This window comes from Peromyscus maniculatus, chromosome 4, assembly GCF_049852395.1.
Source record: "Peromyscus maniculatus bairdii isolate BWxNUB_F1_BW_parent chromosome 4, HU_Pman_BW_mat_3.1, whole genome shotgun sequence".
NCBI lineage: Eukaryota > Metazoa > Chordata > Mammalia > Rodentia > Cricetidae > Peromyscus > Peromyscus maniculatus.
Window position 1 is genome coordinate 46,769,214 of NC_134855.1, and position 21,115 is coordinate 46,790,328.

Genomic DNA, 21,115 nt, shown 5'->3' on the forward strand with positions numbered 1-21,115 from the left:
TAGTGGTTAAGAGCACTTGCTGCTATTACAGAGGACCCGCATCCAGTCCGCAGTACCTCCTATAACTTTAGTTCCAGAGGATCCAACACCTTCTGGTCTCTGTAGGCACCTGCATGTATGTGGTATACATAAACTCATGCAGGTATACACACATATATATAAATAAAAATAATAATAACTCTTAATTTAAAAATGCTGAGAATATTGGGGCTGAGATGTAGCTAACTCATTCATTTAGCAAGCACAAGGCTATAGGTTCAATCCCCATCAACACACACACACACACACACACACACACACACACACACACACACACGATGGTGGTACATGCCTATAATCCCACCTGTAATTCTTGTATGCAGCATGTAGAGGTAAGAGGATCAAAAGTTCAAAGTCATCCTATAGGTGTCGTCCATAGCAAGTTTGAGGCTAGCCTTGGCTACATGAGACCTTGTCTCAAAAAGGAAAAAAATGACAGGAGAATGTGTAACCTTTTTGTTGTTTGTCCATCTATTTATTTAATTTATAGATGTTTTTGCAATGAAAAACTTAAAACACAATATACCATTTTCTCCCTCTTCTCCCTCCAACCCCCTCCTATGTTAACTCTCTGTTGACTTTGTCTCAAAGCCCTCTTTTTCTTTATTATTGTTACTGCGTATTCTAACATGTAATCGAGTCACAACCAATTAAAATTTCTAGAAGAAATCCCATGCTAGGAACAAAAATGGGCTGAGTGCCTGGCACTAAATGGGGGAATTGCCAGTAGAAGAATTCTGCCCAAGAAGACTTGCTATAGCTGTTCTGGTAGCTACCTAACAGATGGCTTGTAGGTGCATTTTTTCTTCCTTTTTAAAAATGATTCATTTTATTTCTGTTTATGTTATGTGTGTATGTGTGGTCTGCCTGGTGTGGGTCCTCTGAACTGAACTCAGGTCCTCTGGAAGAGCAGCGTATATTCTTAAGCACTGAATAATCTCTCCAGCCCCTTCTTTTAGCTTTTCTATAAATTGCAAACAAGGCTAAGAAGAAGCTGAGAAATAAACCTGTTTCTTATCATCAATTTTAAAAAATATTTTTGTGTGTGTGTGCGAGCACACGTGTGTGCGTGCATGCAAATGCACGCAGCACAACCATGATTTTTTTTCCACCATGCATGTGTGGCAGTCACAGGACATTTCTAGGACTTGGTTTTCTCCTTCCATCATGTAACAGAGGTCAGACCATCTCACTGGCCCTCTTTTTTTTTTAATCAGTTCCTATCTCCAATCCTTCTGACGAATCATCTAATGATCCATGGATCATTCATTATATTATCTGCACTCTTACAGAGACAGGCAGGAGAATGTGCCTTGCTTGTATTGTCAACAATTTTCGAAGTATTTGGTGTCTAACACCATTTCTAAGATATGAAGATGGGTTTCCTTAGGTTTTAGTCTCTTCTAAAACATCAAAGATACATCTTAATTCCTTCATTTATCTTTTTCTCCTTTTTTTGTAAACAGCAGGTAACTTGTAGCGTCTGCCCACATGCTGTGTGCAGGCAGAGGATCACAGGGAAGCTCATGAGTTAAATCCATCCTAAATGGGGGTATTAAGTCAGACAGCAAGTCATATCCCTGTGCTGGGAATCTCCTTCTACTGCAGTTTGGATATACCATAGTGAGAGGCAAACCAGGAGAGTTTGCTCAGGCTATCTCACCGTGGGGTAGGTGACTGTGTGGGAGGGGTGACTGTGTGGGAAGGGTGACCAGCTTTGCAGAACACATGCTTGATCTTCCCTCATTTTTTTCCCCTCTTCTCTTCAGAGCATGCTGGAGCTGGAGAAGGAAAGAATTCAACTTTTATGCAATAACTTAAACCAGTACAGCCAACATATTTCTCTTTTTGGACAAACGCTGACCACAGTGAGTACTGGAGACTGGTCCATTTCCGGTGTGCATGGTAAGGGTGACAGGAAACAGTTCTTCCCCAGCCTGCTCTCCTTTGCAGAGCCACACACAGATCCACTGTGCCATCAGCAAGGTTGATGTTGAGAAAGACATCCAGGCTCTAATGGAAGAAACCGCAATCCTGTCCACAGAAAACAAATCTGAGTTCCTACTGACCGACTACTTTGTAAGTATGGAGTGGCAGAAATCGACCTTAAGCGGGCACCTTGGCCATGTATTGAGAAGTCATGCTGAAAACAATGCTAATCCCCACCCTGGTCTCCTGTAGCCCGAAGCTGGCCTTTGAACACTTGATCTTCCTGCAGTGATATCTATCCCCTTAGAAGGCTGGCTGAGTTTTAGAATCTTGTTGGGTCTTTGTCTTAGTGGGTCTCGGCTGCTGCCAGAACAGAATACAACAGACTTGGTAATTGACAGAGATTAGAAACTTAGTTGGATTATGATTCTGGCGGCTGGGAAGTCCTGGCTGACTGAGACTGCCGAGGGTCTTCTCTGATGCATCAGAACAGGACAGGAAAATGGCATCACATGGGCAAGAGAGCAAGGGTTGAACTTACTTCTGTGACAAACTTATTCCTATGACAATGACATTAGTCCACTCACGAGGGAGAGCCCTCATCTCTAATCTCCTCTGAAAGTCTTCTTCTCAGTATTTCTGCCTGGGGGGGAGGGGCGGGTATTTTTCTTTCTTTCTTTCTTTCTTTCTTTCTTTCTTTCTTTCTTTCTTTCTTTCTTTCTTTCTTTCTTTCTTTCTTCTGCTTTTCTTTTTTCTCTTTCTTTTTTTATTCTCATACAATAGATCCCAATTGCAGTCTCCCCTCCTTCCCTCCCCTTCCCCCTGGACACACACACACCTCCCCTCACCCCAGATCCACTGCTCCTCCATTTCCCTTCCAAAAGGAACAGACAAGGTGGGTGGTAGTGTGAATCACGCCTTTAATCCCAGTACTTGGGAGCCAGAGGAAGGAGGATCTCTGTGAGTTCAAGGCCAACCTGGTCTACAGAGTGAGTTCTAAGAAGGAAGGAAGGAAGGAAGGAAGGAAGGAAGGAAGGAAGGAAGGAAGGAAGGAAGGAAGGAAGGAAGGGGCTGGCCTCGGGCTATCAACTGAACATGGCACGACAAGATGTAATAAGTTTAGGCATACACCTTCATATCAAAGCTGGATGAGGCAACTCAGTAGGAGAAAAAGGGTCCCATGAGTGGGCAAAAGAGTCAAAGACAGGGTAGTTCAAGACAGGGTTTCTCTGTGTAGCCCTGGCTGTCCTGAAACTCACTCTGAAGACCAGGCTGGCCTAGAACTCAGAGATCAGCCTGCCCCTGCCTCTCAGGATTAAAGATGTGTGCCACCACCACCCAGTGAGGAGGGGTTGTTTCTATCTCATGAACTTTGAGGGACATGTAAATCACAGTAGTCTTTTGTAAGAGTAATCCCAGGCGGGTATGTTCAGTGATCTATAAGTGACTGTTGTATTAGTTTTCTACACAAATGGTAAATTGACTCAATTTACTGGCTTAAACATTTGATATCTCACAATTTATATGAGTCAGAAATCCAGGTGTCACATAGCTGGAGTCTCTGAATCCCTCACAAGGCAAGGGTGAAGGACTATGTGTGTGTGTGTGTGTGTGTGTGTGTGTGTGTGTGTGTGTGTGTGTGTGTGTGTGTGCCATTATAGTTTGCTCTTCTTTGTCTTCTCCCCCATGGCCTTACCTTCTTCCTCCTCACCCACTCCTGCTATTCCCCTGCCTCCTCCAAGACAGTCTTTCCTCCAGCTTTTGTATCATATGTATTCCACTACTCTCTCTTCTCCTCACCTCTTCCTCCCCTCTCAGAGTTCCCTTTCTGTCTCCACTTTCTGAATCTGCACGCTTGTGTGTGTGTGTGTGTGTGTGTGTGTGTGTGTGTGTGTGTGTGTCTTTGCGATGTGACTTTTTCCATCTCACCTGGCAACACATGGCAGCCTGCTTCCCTCTGGATGAGTGACCCAAGAAAGCCAAAGCCAGAGCACTCAGAGGGGAAGCACAGTTCACCTCTCATCATGGTCTGTCTGTGTGGCAGGAAGTACAACCCTTACTCAAGAGACAAGAGACAGAAGTCTGGGCATGGGAAACACAGACATTTTTTAAAGATCCCTACCCTTGAAAAACAAGGGCCAAACTGCCTGAGACCCATTCTTAGGCCATTTGGGAGATTCTGATGCAGGATGATCTTTATTGCTGAAAACGGATCGGTTTCTCTCACCAGAGCCCAGTCATTTGCTTCTGTTCCTCGGCCTCAGCCTCTCGGGTGTTTGCATTACAGGTGTGAGCTCCACACTCAGCTTCTCAGAGTAAATCTTTGTCCTCTAGGAGCTAGCCGATCTAAAACAAACAAACAAAGAGCGAAACCAAACTTCTCGTTTTTTTCCCCAAGCTCCTACTGGCCTCCACTGGCCATGATGCCTTGGCCTCACAAGTAGCTTGGAACTCCAGGCCCCAGGGTCCTAGATTTTCCTTTTCCGTTTTGGAGGGTGGAGGAGCGAATAAGCCCAGGGCCCTCCCTGTACACGGTAGGCAAGCATACGGCAGACACTGAGCTACACACCTTGTATCTAGAAGCCGATGAGTGACGTCTGCTCTTGCCTGTGCTGTCTGCGGGACTTCTTCAGGCTTCCCACCTCCCTCCCAGCTCTTACCTGTCTCTGGTCTATAGAAGCAGCCGATCACGCTCTCCGACTGGATTAAACCTACAGCTGACCCAGGGCCAAGAACCAGGACCCCTACTCGGAGAACAGGGGATGGAGGGACAAGAGTTCTGCATCCCGACAAGATTAACCTCCCCCCACTCCCAACAGCCACACAAGTAGCCAGATGTTTCTTTAATTGAGTCTTTTTTCCCCTTACCTTGGTAAAGGTGAAGGGTGCTGCTGGCAGCCTTGTCTACTCAAAGCAGAAAGGGAGGCCACAGGAATGAAAGAGGGCGCTCTTCTTCCTTTCCAGCCTCAGATGGGCAAGTAGATGAGAAACACGTCTGCTGTTGATAGAGGCAATGAAAAGGCCTCTATCAACTAACTTGTCAATACACCAAGGATATTCTAGGAAAATCGAGGGTTCTATTGCATTATCAGGAGTTAGGATGGTTCATCTTCAATTGACATACCCATGGGAACTTATGATTCTTAAGAAACTTGACTGTCCTAGAATTCAACTGGATAGCTAAATCTGTCTCAAATGACTGACTAGGACTGTCATGTGTCCTTAAAGCTCTGCATGCCGGCATCTGACTTCACAGTCCTCGGCAGTAAGTGGCAGTAAGTATGAACTGACTGTTATCCAGTGCTGTGACGTTTACTCAGACAGGGACACGTGAGACAAGGAGAGTGATCTGAGCTCCTAAGGTGGAGGGCCAGTGACCAGTGTGGAGCTAACTGTAAATCCTGCAAGTTCCATCTTCAAAGGATTATAGCTTTGCATGCTCTTAGTACTGCCCTTTCCCAGCACCCACGAGCCTGGTTTTTTCCCTCCCCTAAACAACTCCTCCCTTCCTCTGTGGGTGGCTGTCCACTTGTGTTCACCCACCTCCTGACCCACCCTCTTGGTTTTCTTTTCATCTGATCCTGAAGTAATTAACATGAGAACTCACATACCGCCCGGTACTGTGACTCATACCTGTAATACCGGCACTTGAGAGGCTGAGGCAGGAGGATTGCTGTAAGCTCAAGCCCAACAGACCGAACTAAATAGTGAGACCCTGTGTCAAAATAAAACAAAGCAAAACAAAAACACAAAACCTTGGCGGCTTCAGCCGTAACCTCTGGCCTAACCGACACAGGCCACGCTCTTTCTCTTCCACCATGTTTGCCCAAGCCAATTGTCCTTACTGCTCCCGGTGGACTCTCCAGAGAACCCCCTTTCCTTCCTCTGCACCCTTTCTCCTGCAGAACGCCCTTTGGCCTCCGTCCACTTCACTTCCGGGTACGTCTACAGCCTCGGAGCCTGTGCTATTGCTGCACACGTGTGGCCGGGACTCGCCGGTTCTCCTGATGATGTTTGGGGAACTGACGGGTCGAGCACCGTTCAGGGCTGAGCGTGCGTTCTGGCTCTAGTCGTCCGGCTAACAAGCCAACACAGATTCAGCAAACACTCGTTCCACTCCTGAGGCAGTCCTAACCTGAGGCGTGCACAGAGTCCTGCAGTGGATAATTAGAGGACTTGAGCTTGAATCAATGCCAATGATGTCGTGAAACGTGAAGTATCCCGCAAAGAGTTTATTTATCAAGATGCTGAGGTCACCATGGAAAATCTCTTCCTCCAGGAGTAATTTGTTTTATTAAATAAGATGCTCAGCTGTGTACTGATGAGTTGTGAACGGGATGCGACCTTATTAATCAGGCCTAAAACAGGTGGAACAATGTGTGAACCAAAGATTATCTTCATTTTTCAATCTCACCCCTCTGGTGAGGTAAAAACCGTCAAATGTAATGAGGGAGAGTCTCAGAAAAACTAGGAGTAGTGACTCTCATTTTTTCTTTTAAGTTATTAAATATCTTTTTTTTTCCTTCTAAAGGAAGAAGATCCAAAGAACACAATGGATAAAGAGAGACGGAAATTGTTGATAAAACCAAAACTGTTGAGACTGCAAAGAGACATTGAGAAGGCCTCGAGAGAGAAAGAAGGTGTGTGATATTCATTCCACAGACCCAAGGCTGGCCTCGAACTCACGACATAGAGCAGACCAGGCCGGCCTCGCACTTGTCTCCTGTCTCTGCCCCTCCTGCACCGGGATACAAGCTTGTACCATTCCTGGCTTGTGACCATGTCCTTGGATGCAGGATAAAGGAAAGTATTCTGTCACACTCAGAAGCTTTACTTGGAGTTAGGGTTCATCTGCTTTTGTAGAGTAGGGTGGGGGTCCTCTCTTTCAAGAACTGCATAGTAAATTTAAGGTATGTTGAATAAAAGTAAAAAAAAAAAAATTTTAAAGTCACCTGTGGGGCTGGTGGGATTGCTCAGTGGGTAAGGGCACTTGCCTTGAAAACATGACAGTGTGAGGTGATCCCTGGAACGCGTGCAAAGGTGAACGGGTGCCAAGCTGTCCTCTGATTTCCACGTATGCTCTATGGCACACGTGTCCACATATCTTACACACACATGCACACATATACATACACATCATTAATAAAACATTTAGAGTTGGGTGTGGGTGCACACCTATAATCTCTGCACTCAGGAAGCCGAGACAGGAAGACTGCTGTGGGCTGGAATCCAGGCTGGGCTCCATAGTGACTTAAAGGCCAGCCTGGCATAGAGTGAGGCCTCCATCTCAAAAACTAAAATAAAGAAAACAAAAAAAGTATACAAAGACACTTTGGTCCGTTTGTGAGAACTATGTAAGTAGTTCACTGCTATGAATTTCTAAAGTGGCTGGGATGAGAGACAACTTGTGTGATGTAAACATGACTTGGGCATTTTATTTCTGTCTTCTTTCTAACGTTTGAAATGTTATGACAATCACTCACGTTAAATCCCATACTCAGGAGTCAGAGGAGTTAGCATGTGAAATAATTCAAAGGCAGGACACACAACCAAACAAGCCCCAAGCCCACATTTATAGTGCAGCTTCTTGGCATGGACCACAAGATTTCTTTTGATGTAACTGGGAAACCCAAGATAGATGCTGCAGATGTTAAAAAAAAAAAAAAAAAAAAAACCACCCAAGAAGGAAGAACCTAGCAGGATCCTGTAAATGTGGGGAATACTGGAATGGGCCAAAGGAAACTCAAAATCTTGTCTTGAAAAATCCAGTCAGATTCTTTAAGCACCAGCATTTCTCAGATTTCATCCAATAAGGGTAACAATAAATGAACTGTATGTTCACTTATCATCTCCATTGAGTAAAGAAAGCCCCATGATGGCTACACAGGGAAGCCCCTCCTCCACGCCCCCACCCCCACTGTTGTGTAGGAAGTCCCACGTGTATGGCTTCTAGCCTTCAGGATCTCTTTAAAGGTGACTGTTCCCTGCTATGCCCCACTAGGACTGGGTGAAAGATGACCTAGAATGTGGTTTCATTTCCAGGCCTGGAACAGAAGCTTAATGCACTCTCCAGCAACTCCTCCTTCTCTGATGCCAAGAGCCAGAAGGATGCAGCGGCCTTAATGGATGAGGTAAATATTTGCAGAGCGCATTTCCTGATGAAAGGGTTATTTTTAGAATATTTGTTTTTCAACCCACTTCTTCTGCTTGCCGCTCCTTCCTCCTGAATCAGAACAATTGAGTGGGAGAGCTGAGACAGCCAGCTCCTCCGAGGGTTGGTGGAGGGACGTGGAAAACTCCTGCCACCCAGAAGTGTTTGCTTTCCTTTCTGTAAAACAGAGACACCATTGGGTTCTAAATAGAAGTCTCCAAATTAGATGCATTCTTTAGTGGAACCATAGGCAGTTTGACCCTGACGAGTGACCACAGTCCCCAGATCACTGGCTTGCCATTCACAGAAGCTGATCCTTGGAGTTGGCGCTGCTGGTCATAAAAACCTGGAATGCTACTGTTCCCATCTGCAAAATGGGAATATGGATACTCTACCATAGAGCTCTTTGAGGATGCATTGTTACCCAGAAAATGCTACTGCAGTGCTCAGAGGAGCTCAAAATCTGATGGACATCTTGTTCGACTTATTTGTCTTTTACAGTGGTGGGATAATATAACACACACAGCTGTTTTGTTTTTCACTTTCAGTATAATGTCCAGTAAATTATGAGGGAATATTCTCCCTCTGTTATGAAACGGTCTTTGCACCAGGTGATTTTGCCCAATGTGAGCTAATATCAGCATCTAATAATTCTGAGCACGTCTTAGGTCTGCCAACCTGAGTGGGGCTGTTCAGCGGGTGGGTTGAAGAAGGTATTACCTCAGTTCTCAGCTAACGCTGGGCATATCGGGATGCTACCTCACCATGAGTGGAGGTGCAGCTGGAGTTGTTAATACTATTCTACTTTCCATTTTTCCTTCAGATGACATCAGAGTCCTTCGAAAACAAAAAGATAGGCCTATAATCAGGAGGAGGGTGTGGGGGTGTGGCAAAGGCCTCTGAGGAAACAGGGAACTATTTTAGAAGCAAAAGTTTGGAGGAATTGGGTGGGAGTGGAAGGAGCTGGAAGAGGGTTGGCGCTGTGGCTTGAGTGGTGAGAAGTGGGCTCCTGTTAATACAAGAAGAATCCAGGGAGAGCAGACATTTTTAGTAATGTCTTGTAGGATACAGAAATCTGGAGAACTTTCTTACCTAACCTAACTCTCTTGAGGAAGTAGATATCTAACAATTCTACCCAACTTGGGAGTTTCAGTAGCGGTTTGGTGAGAGCTGGCATATGCAGTCATGTACACACACACACACACACACACACACACACACACACACACACACACACGATAGATTTCCTTTAGTGGGAAGGCTGATACAGAAATGACCCAAACACTTTCTGTGAAAAGAAAGCTCTAAACCTGTTTGCTTGGGAACAGAGATATGAAATACTGCTGCAATGACATGTGGGTATAATTTACAGGAAATCATAAAACCCACCGTAGGACATGTTTTTATTATGGCACAAAATGATCAATGAACGAATTCAATGCAAATGACATTTACCAAAATGAAGTCATAAAAAGCACAGCACCAGTGTCCTCGCTTGTCTTCGCACAGAGTCTTGCTGTCATGGTCAGCATCAGACATGCATTAGCATCATTTGCCCACAAACTAACCTAACTCACATGGAAGTGAAGAGAAGAGTCACTCCCCGAGCTTGTGATGTCTGTGCGCAAGCTCGAAGCTTTGAGTGGTGGACGCCACATGCTACAGAACTCCCTTAGACAAGCTGCCCCTCGGGGGAGAGGGACACTGGTGGTGTGAACAGATGCCGTAGTATTTCGTAGTATTCAGGGACGGGTCCTCGGAGAGGAAGCTTGACTTGTTGCAGGGTCTCCTGGAAGTGCCATGTTTGATTCAAGAACGTTGGCAAAGAGGCACTCAGAGTGGATGGTATCTGTAGACGCTGGGAGAGTGCTGCTCCTAAGAGCTTGGCGCTTCTCTGATGCTTTCGGATGTGCCATAGCTGGGACCTAACACCAGAGGCATGGGGACTTTGGCTTTCATCTTAGGTGAACCCGTTGCTAAGCAAACTGTGCCGAGGCTTAGAGGCCGTTCCTTCAGAAAGTCACTTTCTAGTTGGACCATGACACTTAGGAATACTATGCCGGAGTAACGGAAAAGAGAGAAGGAGGGGGTTGCAGGAGGCCCTTCCAGTGTTCATTCTGTAATTTGATTGCTCCTGAGTGACCATCTCCTACAAAGAAGTAATTAGGATGTTTTAGTTCAAGGTCAAAGCCAGAACAGGAAGAGACTAGGAACTTGAGTCACTCCTTGTCTTTCTGCTCAAACACCCCGGATTACTACTGGAATGTTGTTTCCAGTTTTGAGGAGCAGTGTTACTAAAACTCTTCTGGACAATATAAGATGGGCCTCTTTAAATAAAACACAACTCCTGTATATTGTGGTGGGACATGCTCAGTTCTTTCAAACTCTGCCTCATGATTCTGAGAGTAATCAACACTTATTTCTTTCTTGATCCTCGGGGGGGTGCGGGGTGGGGGGTGGGGGGAGGAGAATGTCCAAAGTTGATCATCATCACAGACTACCTAGAAACTTATCTAACTAGTTTCCTTTGCCCTAGCTACAGGAGTAAAGACTGAGCAAGACACACCAAGTCTTTCCCTCTACCTTGTGTTAAGGGGCTTATCTTTTCAGTGTGTTTTATGTGTATTCGTATGAACTGAGTGTGCATGCCTCTAGAACTCTCCTTTGAAAAGTATCCTGAGATTCCTTTATTCACCCAGCTGTGCCTTGTTCTCTTGAAACTTCCTCACATGGCCATATGATGTGTCCACAGCACAGTTTGAAACTGGACCTTCTGCAAGCGAACTCCTACAAGCTGTCATCTGTGTTAGCAGACCTGGAGCAAAGGCCGAAACCCAGCCATCCCTGCAGCACCTGCATTTTCAAGTGGAAAGAAAAGGTAACACTGAGATCACTTGGAACATCTTAATGGGCTTGCCAGGTGGAGGGGCTTACAAGAAGGTCAAGGAAGAAAGCCCACCATGACTTCCGGGCTGTATGTGTGCCCCAGGTTCTCACTGAGGTGATTAAGATAAACTTACTTTTACCCTCTTGAGCACATTGACAGCCAAACCCAACTAAACACATCCTTTGGAATGAGACTAAATCACTCAAATGAAAAACTTAGGCGTTCTCCTCTCTCTCTTTATACCTTACCTTTAGCTTTACAATGTGCTATTGTAAAAATTTCTACTAACTTGAAAGGTTGGTATCCCTACAGACCTAAACTGTGAGATCTTATGCTAAGCATCAGGTTCATCTTAGCACAGTGTAAATGTACTCCATGGTACACAGTTTTACACAGTATAAAAGGTGGATAGTATGAGCACAGTTTTGAAGGCCACCACACACACAGGTGACCATGCAGAGCTACACTCTGGGAATTGTTATGTGGACAGCTATTGCTTGTAGCTAGTTTCATTACATTCAGAAGGGAGAAGTATAACGAACATCCAGTGACCAAGGGACAGTACTCTTTCTAAGGAGAGTCAGAAGCTCTAAAATGGACTCAATCATTTTACTGGAGGCCTGTTAAACTTGGATTTCCAGAGGTATTGCTGTGAATGGCCCATTCCAAATTGGAATGCAGGCCATGAAACAGAGTAATCATCTCATTCTGAAGATATTTTGCCTCTGGAATAAAAAAACTTAAACACATAAGGTCTTAGAAATATTTTGATTATTTATGCATCATCCTCAATAAACACACACACACACACACACACACACACACACACACACATACACACACACCAAGGAATTGACATACAAAAAACAATGTTTTATGAATATTTATAACACAGTTGTTTAAAATTACTTTTCTTTTTATAAAAAACTATTTGCACAGGAGCACTCTCACACGTATGTAAAAATATCCCGGCCTCTTTTGACGAAGAGATTAGAGAAAGCTGTGAGCGAGGCACCTTCTGGCGGGCAGAGCAGCCCTAGTGCTTCACCTTCAGGTAATCCAGCGCCCGAAATAATTGTAGACTGTGTCCTCTGGGTAAAGTTCATTGCTATATTTAAATAGGATTTCTAAGCCACATTTACCTATATTTACTAAAAGGAAATATACCTCTCAGTTGAGAGTGATGAATTTGTTAGAGTCTATAGTTTTGTGTACAAATGTAGAAAAGAAGGTAGAAAGGAATCATGAAGAATGCAGGTTGGGAAAATCATTTTATAACATGAGAAGTTATGCATACATGTGTGCCCACACATAAATACATACACACATGTCATTGTCCTGCAACTACATACCTTAATCTCAGCTCTCCAGCTTTTTTTTTTAATTAAAAATGGACAAAAGAGTTTTTAACAAAATCCAAGGCATTGAGGTCCACACAATCTACTCAAAAGTCACCAGTGAGTTTTTGAGAAACAGTTCCCTAGTCAACAACAGATGATACACACATGCACTCCAAATGTTCCCCGTCTCTACCTGAATGGCAAAGCTGCTGTGTTTTAAAAAGAAAACTGCAGCTACCACACTCATCACCTAATGACATCGACCATGTTCACATGGAAAGCAAATAATTTTAAATTGCCATTGTTGTTATTAGTATAGTAACAGTAATTTCCCCTCCAGAATTATTATTTCCTGTGTTATAGTCTGGGTCTTGGTTATATAATATGCATACTTTATACACATGTTGGGTATATTATAGATGCTTATTGAACCAAGGAATAAATATTAGATAAAAATTATAAAATTTTAGAGAAAATTTAAACTATGTACCATATTGTTAAACCAAGAATTTCTGATTGTGTCCATTTTGCCTATTGAGTCCACATGGTAACTACATTTTCATCCCCAACTCCAGGGCCTGGTGTGTCCCAAGGCAGCAACCATCTTTGCAAGGCCTTGTATACTTTCCAAGCCAGGCAAGATGATGAGTTGAATTTAGAAAAAGGTAAGACTCATTCTCAAATATTTTGTGTTTTCATGTTGATACGCTTCCTTTGAATACAATCTTGTCTTACTGGGACAGCAGCAAGTTGTTCCTGGCTGAGGCTTACAGTCATTCTCCTTAGAATATAAAGTGTACTAAAGTAAGGCTCGTGTAACGATAGCTAACAGTCATTCCATGTTTCTATGTGTCCGGCACTGTTGAAGCATATCATTCAATTATTATTCACAGACTCCCTGAGACAGACTATTTATTCCGGTTTCATAGCTGAGAAGAATGACACATAGAAAATTTCAGTACTAAAATCACAAGCAGGGGCAGTGCAGGATTTGAACTCAGAACTCAGTCATGCCCTTAACCACACTGCTACACTGGGGCAGAAAGCCACTAATGGGAATTCATTGGAGATATAGCCCCGCCTTCTTGTTATTTAGATGGTAGAGCTGCAGAAACATGAAGTAATGTCTCCCTTAGTATGACAGAAAGTTCTCGAATCTGAGTCCATTGATGTACAGATTAATGTTTGTTCCCCTATATCTTGGAAAAGAACCTTGAGCCACTCTAAAGGATCAGGCCCCTTTGTTTGTGTCAGAATATTTCCCAGGGAAGTGTTTCCTGGTAGACTGTATAAACTGACATTCTTAAATAAGTACAAATGTCCAGCCTCCACTTTCTGCATGTCTCTATAGATGGATGTCCAAGCTAAGACACAGACCTAGGAATGTGCCCATGAAAAAGGATTATGCCATAAGAGAAAGTTTATTATCCATGACCAGGATATGGCTTCCAGAACAATAGAAAATCAAGATGGATATTGTAGCAAATGACAGCTAACAGTCATGCCTTGTCTCTCTCTCTTTTTTTTTTTTTCTTTTCTTTTTTTGGTTGTTCAAGACAAGTTCATTTGCAGAACTGTCTGAGACAGATATTGTTAATCCTGTTTTATAGCTGAGAAGAACAGGGCGCCGAGAATCTGGCATGCTTGCTTAGAGGGAACATTCTAATTACCACAGGCTAGTCAGATTTCTTCTGGCAATTACTTTTCCTTTTCTATGAGTATAAAAATACATTTCTCAGTGGCTACTCAAGAAATCAAGGGTCTAGAGTTTAACTTTCAAAGTTTACGTTAAGCAATTATCTTGTTTGTATCAGTTCTCTATTGGTTGTAAAGTCCACCTATGTTTTATATTCTAAGTAGTTCTTTTCAACAAAACATAGCACCAGAGGCTGGGGGAAGCTGACAAAAATATTGCAAGTTGTTTGTTGGAATTTATTTAAATTTCATCGAGAGAGAGAGAGAGAGAGAGAGAGAGAGAGAGAGAGAGAGAGAGAGAGAGAGAGAGAGAGAGAGAATTGAGCGTGACTGAGCAGGGAAGAGTGACCAAGACAAACCTGGGAATGGTGCTGAAGAAAAGCGGCTGCTTTTCTCCTGAGGTGGAGGTTCTACTTTGACGGATGGGAAGCAGCCTGCTAGTCAGCTTTTCAGTGCTCTCACAAAATACTTGAGGAAAACAGCAGATGAAGAGAAATGGGTTTTTTTGGCTCCTGGCTTTCCAGGTTTCGGTTTGGTTGGCTGTCTTTCAGGTCTGTGGAGAGGCTGAGAAGTTTCCAGTTGAAGGTTGCAACAAGGGAGAAAAGCCACTCAATCCTTGATAGCCGGCAAAGGAGCTGGGCGGGGGTGGGGGGTGGGGTGGGGGGTGGGGGGGTGGGGGGGTGTTGAAATGGAGGGAGGGGGAAGGAGAGGAAGGGGCCAGGAACATGAGATAATCTTCCAATGCAAGCCCTTCAGTGGCCTTCCTGCAAACAGATCTTTGAGTAGGCCATTCAATATGAATGCATTAATGAAGTCAGCACCCTCGTTATCCAGTTATCTCTCAACAACACCACTGTCTGGGGAGTAAACCTTCAACACACAGGCCTTTAGGGGACACTTCATATACAGATAATAATATGCCTGAGGCTTAACTAAAGTATGCTGGGCTACCCATCAAGTTTACAGTTACTAAAATCATGGTGAGGTTTTTTTTAAGGCAGTAGAAAATTAGATAAGAACTGTATTAGGACTTGAGCTTTTTACTCATTTCCTTAAAATTATTATGTCCAAATTGATGTGTTATTACTAAAGTTATCTAAATTAATGAACAGAGGCTAGATTCCTATGTGAAATTGCCAAAAGACTGAATCCAAATGTGGCACAGGCAATTAAAAAAAAAAAAAAACTATTTGTAGAGACACACTTCCAATAGTCTAAACTCTCATGGCCACCAGCATGGATAACCCTTAAGGTATGGACAGCAAGAAGGAGTTTGCTGACAACCCATCCACTGTACACGAAGTGAGCCAGCTGCGCAATTCCACCATGATTCTGATTTTATGCAAACCCGTAGCCTAGCTCCGTAGTTCATTATTTCACTCTTTAGCGTTCTCTGTATTGTGGCTGTTTTATGCAAAGCGCTCAGTAAATTTTGCTCCATCTGAATCAAATGCAGCAAGTGAGGTTACCAAGTCATTTCTTGGATACAGAATGTTCCTCCAAACCCTCACCAACTTTTGCTTGGCATGTGCTCAAGTTGCACAGAACCGTCTGTCTGACTCGGCGTGTGTCCCCGCAGGAGACATTGTGACCCTACATGAGAAGAAAGGAGAAGGATGGTGGTTCGGCTCTTTGAATGGGAAGAAAGGCCATTTTCCTGCTGCCTATGTGGAGGAGCTGCCTCCAAAGGCTGGAAACACAGCCACGAAGTCATAAAACAAGACCGGACACATGGGTGGCCTTACATGGTCTGTAAACGATGTGGTGCAAATAAAGAGGACGAGTTACCAGCTTTGCAAGTTTTTCTTATGCTGTGGGTGGTAGAGACCTACCTGCATGTCCCAGTGCTTGGTACTCAGGGTTATTAGCTTGAAACAGTCAAATAAAAGGCAGTTGGATTGAATGAAGCACAGGAGTTTATGGGTTCCTAGAATTCCTAAAATCTAAAACCCTAGAGATGATCCACTCATGACAAAATGGAGATGGTTATCCAGAGTGACTTCGAGCAAGTGGCTGTTATTATCTGGAAGCACACATGTCATTATCTGGAAGCACACAATAATGAAGATTTAGATTTCTCTTTTTCTTTAGTTTTGGGTGGCAACAAGATACAGCAGGCCTGTGAGGGGTCAAGCAAAGCCTGGGAAATAAGAAAGAATACAGGCCGGGCAGTGGTGGCGCATGCCTTTAATCCCAGCACTCGGGAGGCAGAGACAGGTGGATCTTTGTGAGTTCGAGGCCACCCTGGTCTACAGAGCGAGATCCAGGAAAGGCACAAAGCTACATAGAGAAACCCTGTCTCAAAAGCAAAAAAAAAACAAAAACAAAAAAGAAAGAGAGAGAGAGAGAGAGAGAGAGAGAGAGAGAGAGAGAGAGAGAGAAAAGAAAGGAAGGAAGGAAGGAAGGAAGGAAGGAAGGAAGGAAGGAAGGAAGGAAGGAAGGAAGGAAGGAAGAAAGAAAGAAAGAAAAAAAGAAAGAAAGAAAGAAAGAAAGAAAGAAAGAAAGAAAGAAAGAAAGAAAGAAAGAAAGAAAGAAAGAAAGAAAGAAAGAATACAGACCAAAGCCAAAACTAGTAGTGACAGACAAGCAGAATACATATATGATAGACCTGGGTTGGGAAGCAGAATAAAGGATCAGGAGCCAGGCCCCAAAGTTCACCGGGTTGGGAGTGAGGGTGAGACAGTAAGTCTAGACTCTCAGCAGAGGATCTCAGAGCAGAGTGAAATTTTAACCAGAGCCCACGACCTTCTGAGGTAGAGACTTCTCAGGCCCCACCCACCACCAACAGCTCTTAGAGTGAGGTCAAATGCAAGCCTAAGATGGCTTGGGATCTGAGGAAAAACAAAAAGGAAGGGCAAGGAAGAGGTGGTGTGTGACATGTCACGCCTCCTCCTTTCCTGTATGGAAACTTCTTTCGCCAATTGGGAAACTAGGTCATTGTGGAAGGAACATCCTAAGTGGCTTCCTACTGAAAGGAACTTGAATACCAGTAAGAACTTAGTTGGAGTAGAAAGTGGGACTCAATATTCCCCGTCAAAATGGAACTTTTGCTGTTGTTTGGTGTGTTGCGGCAGTGGCGACAGCAGCTGTGTGTGTGTGTGTGTGTGTGTGTGTGTGTGTGTGTGTGTGTGTGTGTGTGTGTGTGTGTGTTGAAACAGGATCTCACTATGTAGCCCTGGACTATCTGGAACTCACTATGCAGACCAGGCTGGCCTTGAACTTGTAGGGATCTGCCCACCTCTGACTCCAACTCCCAAGTTCTGAGATTACAGGCCCAAAAGGGACATTCATGCAGCTTCCTCAAATGTCCTTTAAAAGCTTGAGAATGAAAGCAAACTCCCCCAAGGGTGGCAGTGCATAATGGACACGTTATGGCAGCAGCTTGCAGAAAGTGGAGATCACACACTCCAGTGAATGAGAATCATGATGCTGATGGAGTTACCCACACATCTTACTTCTATGCCAAATAGAGTTTCCTTTTAAAGCATCCATATTTGCATTCATTAAAATCCTCTCATTATTTTCCTGTGCCCTCATTTTCTCTTTAATTCACCATCTTTCTAAGGGAAATTTTCAAATCGGGGAACATCAATGGTGAATGTGTTATTACATTCCTATCTAGCACATAACTAACGCAACAATATTTGATACAGAAAGCAAACCTCAAGGAATTCAAGTAAAATTTATTATATGAAACAGAACATAAAACCTAGAAAACCAGCCCAAAACTGGTTTTTGTTCATTAGTCGGTTTTTTTAAATAAACTTTATTTTATTCAAAAAAACTCGCAAGTAAATAATAACATAACACCAAATTAACCAGACCCAAAGTCTATACAACTCCACAGCTGGACGAGGCATTCCGAATGGGAGCGGTGAAGCTTCGTGCTACATTTTACACTTTCACTATCAGTCGCTTTATGCACTTATCCACCTCCCCAATCAAAAAGCCCGTGACAGAGGCGAGTGACTCCCCACCCCCTCGTATTTAGCCCTTCTGATAGTATACTGCGAAGAGAAGAGAAGAAACTGTCCAAACTTCTCATCCTGAATGGCACGTTAGCGGCAGCTCTCAGCACTTAGAGTGTTAGCAGGCCACCAGACAACGAACAGAGCTTAAATTTCGTTTTCGTTCCTTTTGTATTCTACTTCACTCTAGTGAGCTAAAAAAAAAAAAAAAAAAAAAAAAAAAAGTGTAGAAAATGACTGCAGGCTAGACTGTTTTGTACAAAGGAAGTGAGATGATGGTTTGGGATGAAATTTTCAGAAAGGGACCTTTCTTCATATATGTACTGTTTTGTGAGAATGCAAAGAGTCTCCTTGTTTTGGGATGCTGCTGAAAAACATTATTGCATCTGGGATATGTAATTTTTTAAGTCCCCTCTACCCCCCTTAGTATACTCCTCTGGCTTTTTCAAGAGTGTCCTGCAGACAGACTGATGAAGGGTAGTGACCTGGAACCCAGAGTGAAGAGACTGAGTTCCAAGCTCATTTCCTTTTTCCATGGCACCTCACTGGTCGGGCCCTACACCTCTCTGGGCTCAGCTTCCCCATCGATGTGTAGCAGGAAAGATAGGTGCTCCGATCTAATGTCACAACTTCTCGTTTTAAATCTGGTGATCTGAGATCCATGTCACGGTTACAGAATGTGACAGATGAAACGTGTGTAAGTTTCAAGGAAATACTTTAAAGAGCTTGTGCAAGAGTCTGGGTTTAAGCTGCTCCTTCCAAATACTGTAGCTGTAAATTAAATAAAATGCAAATATAGTTTGCTAGGGTAGATCTATTTCAATATACTTTTAACAGGGCAGGAATTTCCAGTTAGACAAGATTGGGTGGACTTAGATTTAGGATGAAGTTAAAAGTGCATTGGGTGAAAATTAATAATACATTCAAGCCTTTTGCATAGAATACAATATTTTTAATATTAATGCTCTTAAACTATGAACTAGGCTTTTATTAGTGGAATATATGCACATATCTCATGTCAGCAGTTTTTAGTACTGCTAATAACCTGAAATAGAGGCCACAGAAACCAGAGCCAGCTCTTTGCTGATCATCAAGATTTCATTTTATGTGCTTTCCTTATTAACAGAGCAAAAGCTGATGTGTCCATCATGTTACCAAACACAAAGATACAGCAATTTGTTTCTTTCTCGCATTTTCCATGACACATAATCAATATTCATAATGGCAAAAGGAATTCTAATCACTTAAAATGCTTTATGATCCATCAAAAAATGTCGCCATTTTATTGTACAGGATTACAAGCCTTTAACTAATAACTTAAAGACAGCTTAGTTATATTCTTCACTGACATGAACTCACTCCTCCGTACCTTGATGATCTAGGGGGATAGATAACAGGCTTGAGAGGAATAAGAGCGCACTGGATCAAAACAGCACACCCTCCTGTCTTTCTGCAATTCATGTAGAAGGAATGCACAAGTGGGGGGCGGGAGAGGGACAAGAAGGCAGACTCAGACTCGGATCCGAGTGTGGGAACAGAGACAGCAGAGGGCGGGGATGTTTTGTATCACATCTTCATTCTCTGTAGAGCCTGAGTGGACGCTTCTCATTTGATAGCCTGGAGACTTCTCGGGCACCCAGGTTCTGAAGCCAGCAGCTTTACCATTTGAATACTATTTCCAGAGAATCTGGACATATTCACCAGTTTACTCTGTTTTTGTTGTTTGGTTACCAGGTTTGGTTTTTCGAGACAAGGTTTCTTTGCCTAGCCCTAACTCTCCAGGAACTTGTTATGTACCCAGGCTGGCCTCAAACTAACAGATCTGCCTGCCTCTGCCGCCCATTTGCTGGCATTAAAAGTGTGTGCCACCACCACCCAGTGCTCATTTTCTTAACTGCTATATAGCTACAGAAACACAAAAGCTGAATTGTAAGTCCAAATTTGTTTGCATCTGTTGACAACTTTGTGGTCACATAAACCAGGTGGTGCAGTCTAAGCACAGCTTGCAGACTCGGGTGTCACCTGAGTTTGAATCCCCATTCTAATACTTAAAAGCTATGTGCTTGAAGCTATGTAAATGTTACATTTGATTTCTTATCTGCAGAATACGGTTATTAATGGTATCTATTTCACAAGTTGAGAGAATACTAATGAGCAGATGTACAGGAAGGGCTTAGAAATATTGGCCTCATAGCGATTGCTATAAAAAAGTATTCACTTACTTTGTAGTCAACTGGTATTTGTTATGCCAAATACCTAAGCTTTTCTTCTGTTCAGAGAACACTAATTTTCCCGCCTGTGCTGGTTTGAATGAGAATGGTCCCCACAGGCTTGTAGACTTGAATGTTAGCTTCCCAGTTGGTAGACTACTGAGGAAGGATTAGGTGGCATGGCCTTGTTGGAGGTGTCACTCAGGGTTGGCTCTGAGGTTTCATATATTTTGGAAATTAGAGGGCTGATTTCTAAAATACATAAAGAACTCAAGAAACCAGATATCAACCAATCAAATAATTCAACTAAAAAATGGCGTACAGATCTAAACAGAATTCTCAACAGTAGAATCTCCAATGGGAGAGAAACACTTAAAGAGATATTTAACATCCTTAGCCATCAGAGAAATGCAAATCAAAATAACTCTGAGATTCCATCTTAAGCCTGTCAGAATAGTGGTAAGGATGAGGAGCAAGGGGAACACTCCTCCATTGCTGGTGGGAGTGCAAACTTGTAAATCAGTGTGGCACTTCCTCAGAAACTGGGAATCAATCTACCACAAGACTCAGCTATACCACTCTTGGGCATATACCCAAAGGATGCTCAAGCATACCACAAGGACACTTGCTCAAAGTTATGTTCATAGCAGCTTTATTTGCAATAGCCAAAGCCTGGAAACAACCTAGATGTTCCTCAACTGAGGAATGGATAAAGGAAATGTAGTACATTTACATAATAGAGCATTAATCAGCTGTTAAAAAACAATGACATCATGAAATTTGCAGGCAAAGGGATGGAACTAAAAAAAAAAAAAAAAAAAAAATCGTCCTGAGTGAGGTAACCCAGACTGAGAAAGAAAAACATGGTATATACTCACTCATAAGTGGATATTAGC

At 43.2% G+C, this 21,115-nt stretch overlaps 1 protein-coding gene and 1 long non-coding RNA gene across 3 annotated transcripts in view; one reads left to right on the forward strand and one right to left on the reverse strand.

Annotated features, from left to right (window-relative positions):
• Positions 1–15,831, forward strand: part of Nostrin (nitric oxide synthase trafficking) — a 59,411-nt gene extending 43,580 nt beyond the window's left edge. For both annotated transcript variants that reach the window (XM_006972380.4, XM_076569600.1), the window contains 8 exons: positions 1,809–1,907; positions 1,993–2,118; positions 6,500–6,608; positions 8,011–8,099; positions 10,872–10,997; positions 11,946–12,060; positions 12,922–13,011; positions 15,621–15,831. In XM_006972380.4, coding sequence (XP_006972442.1) covers positions 1,809–1,907; positions 1,993–2,118; positions 6,500–6,608; positions 8,011–8,099; positions 10,872–10,997; positions 11,946–12,060; positions 12,922–13,011; positions 15,621–15,757 — 891 coding nt within the window. In that variant the 3' untranslated portion in view covers positions 15,758–15,831. The remainder of the gene's footprint in view (positions 1–1,808; positions 1,908–1,992; positions 2,119–6,499; positions 6,609–8,010; positions 8,100–10,871; positions 10,998–11,945; positions 12,061–12,921; positions 13,012–15,620) is intronic.
• LOC121828666 (uncharacterized) lies at positions 4,146–4,968 on the reverse strand. Its single transcript, XR_013050501.1, has 2 exons — positions 4,837–4,968; positions 4,146–4,314 (listed from the first exon to the last, which is right to left on the reverse strand). It is a non-coding gene; the product is annotated as an uncharacterized LOC121828666 (long non-coding RNA).
• Positions 15,832–21,115: the final 5,284 nt, after the last annotated feature.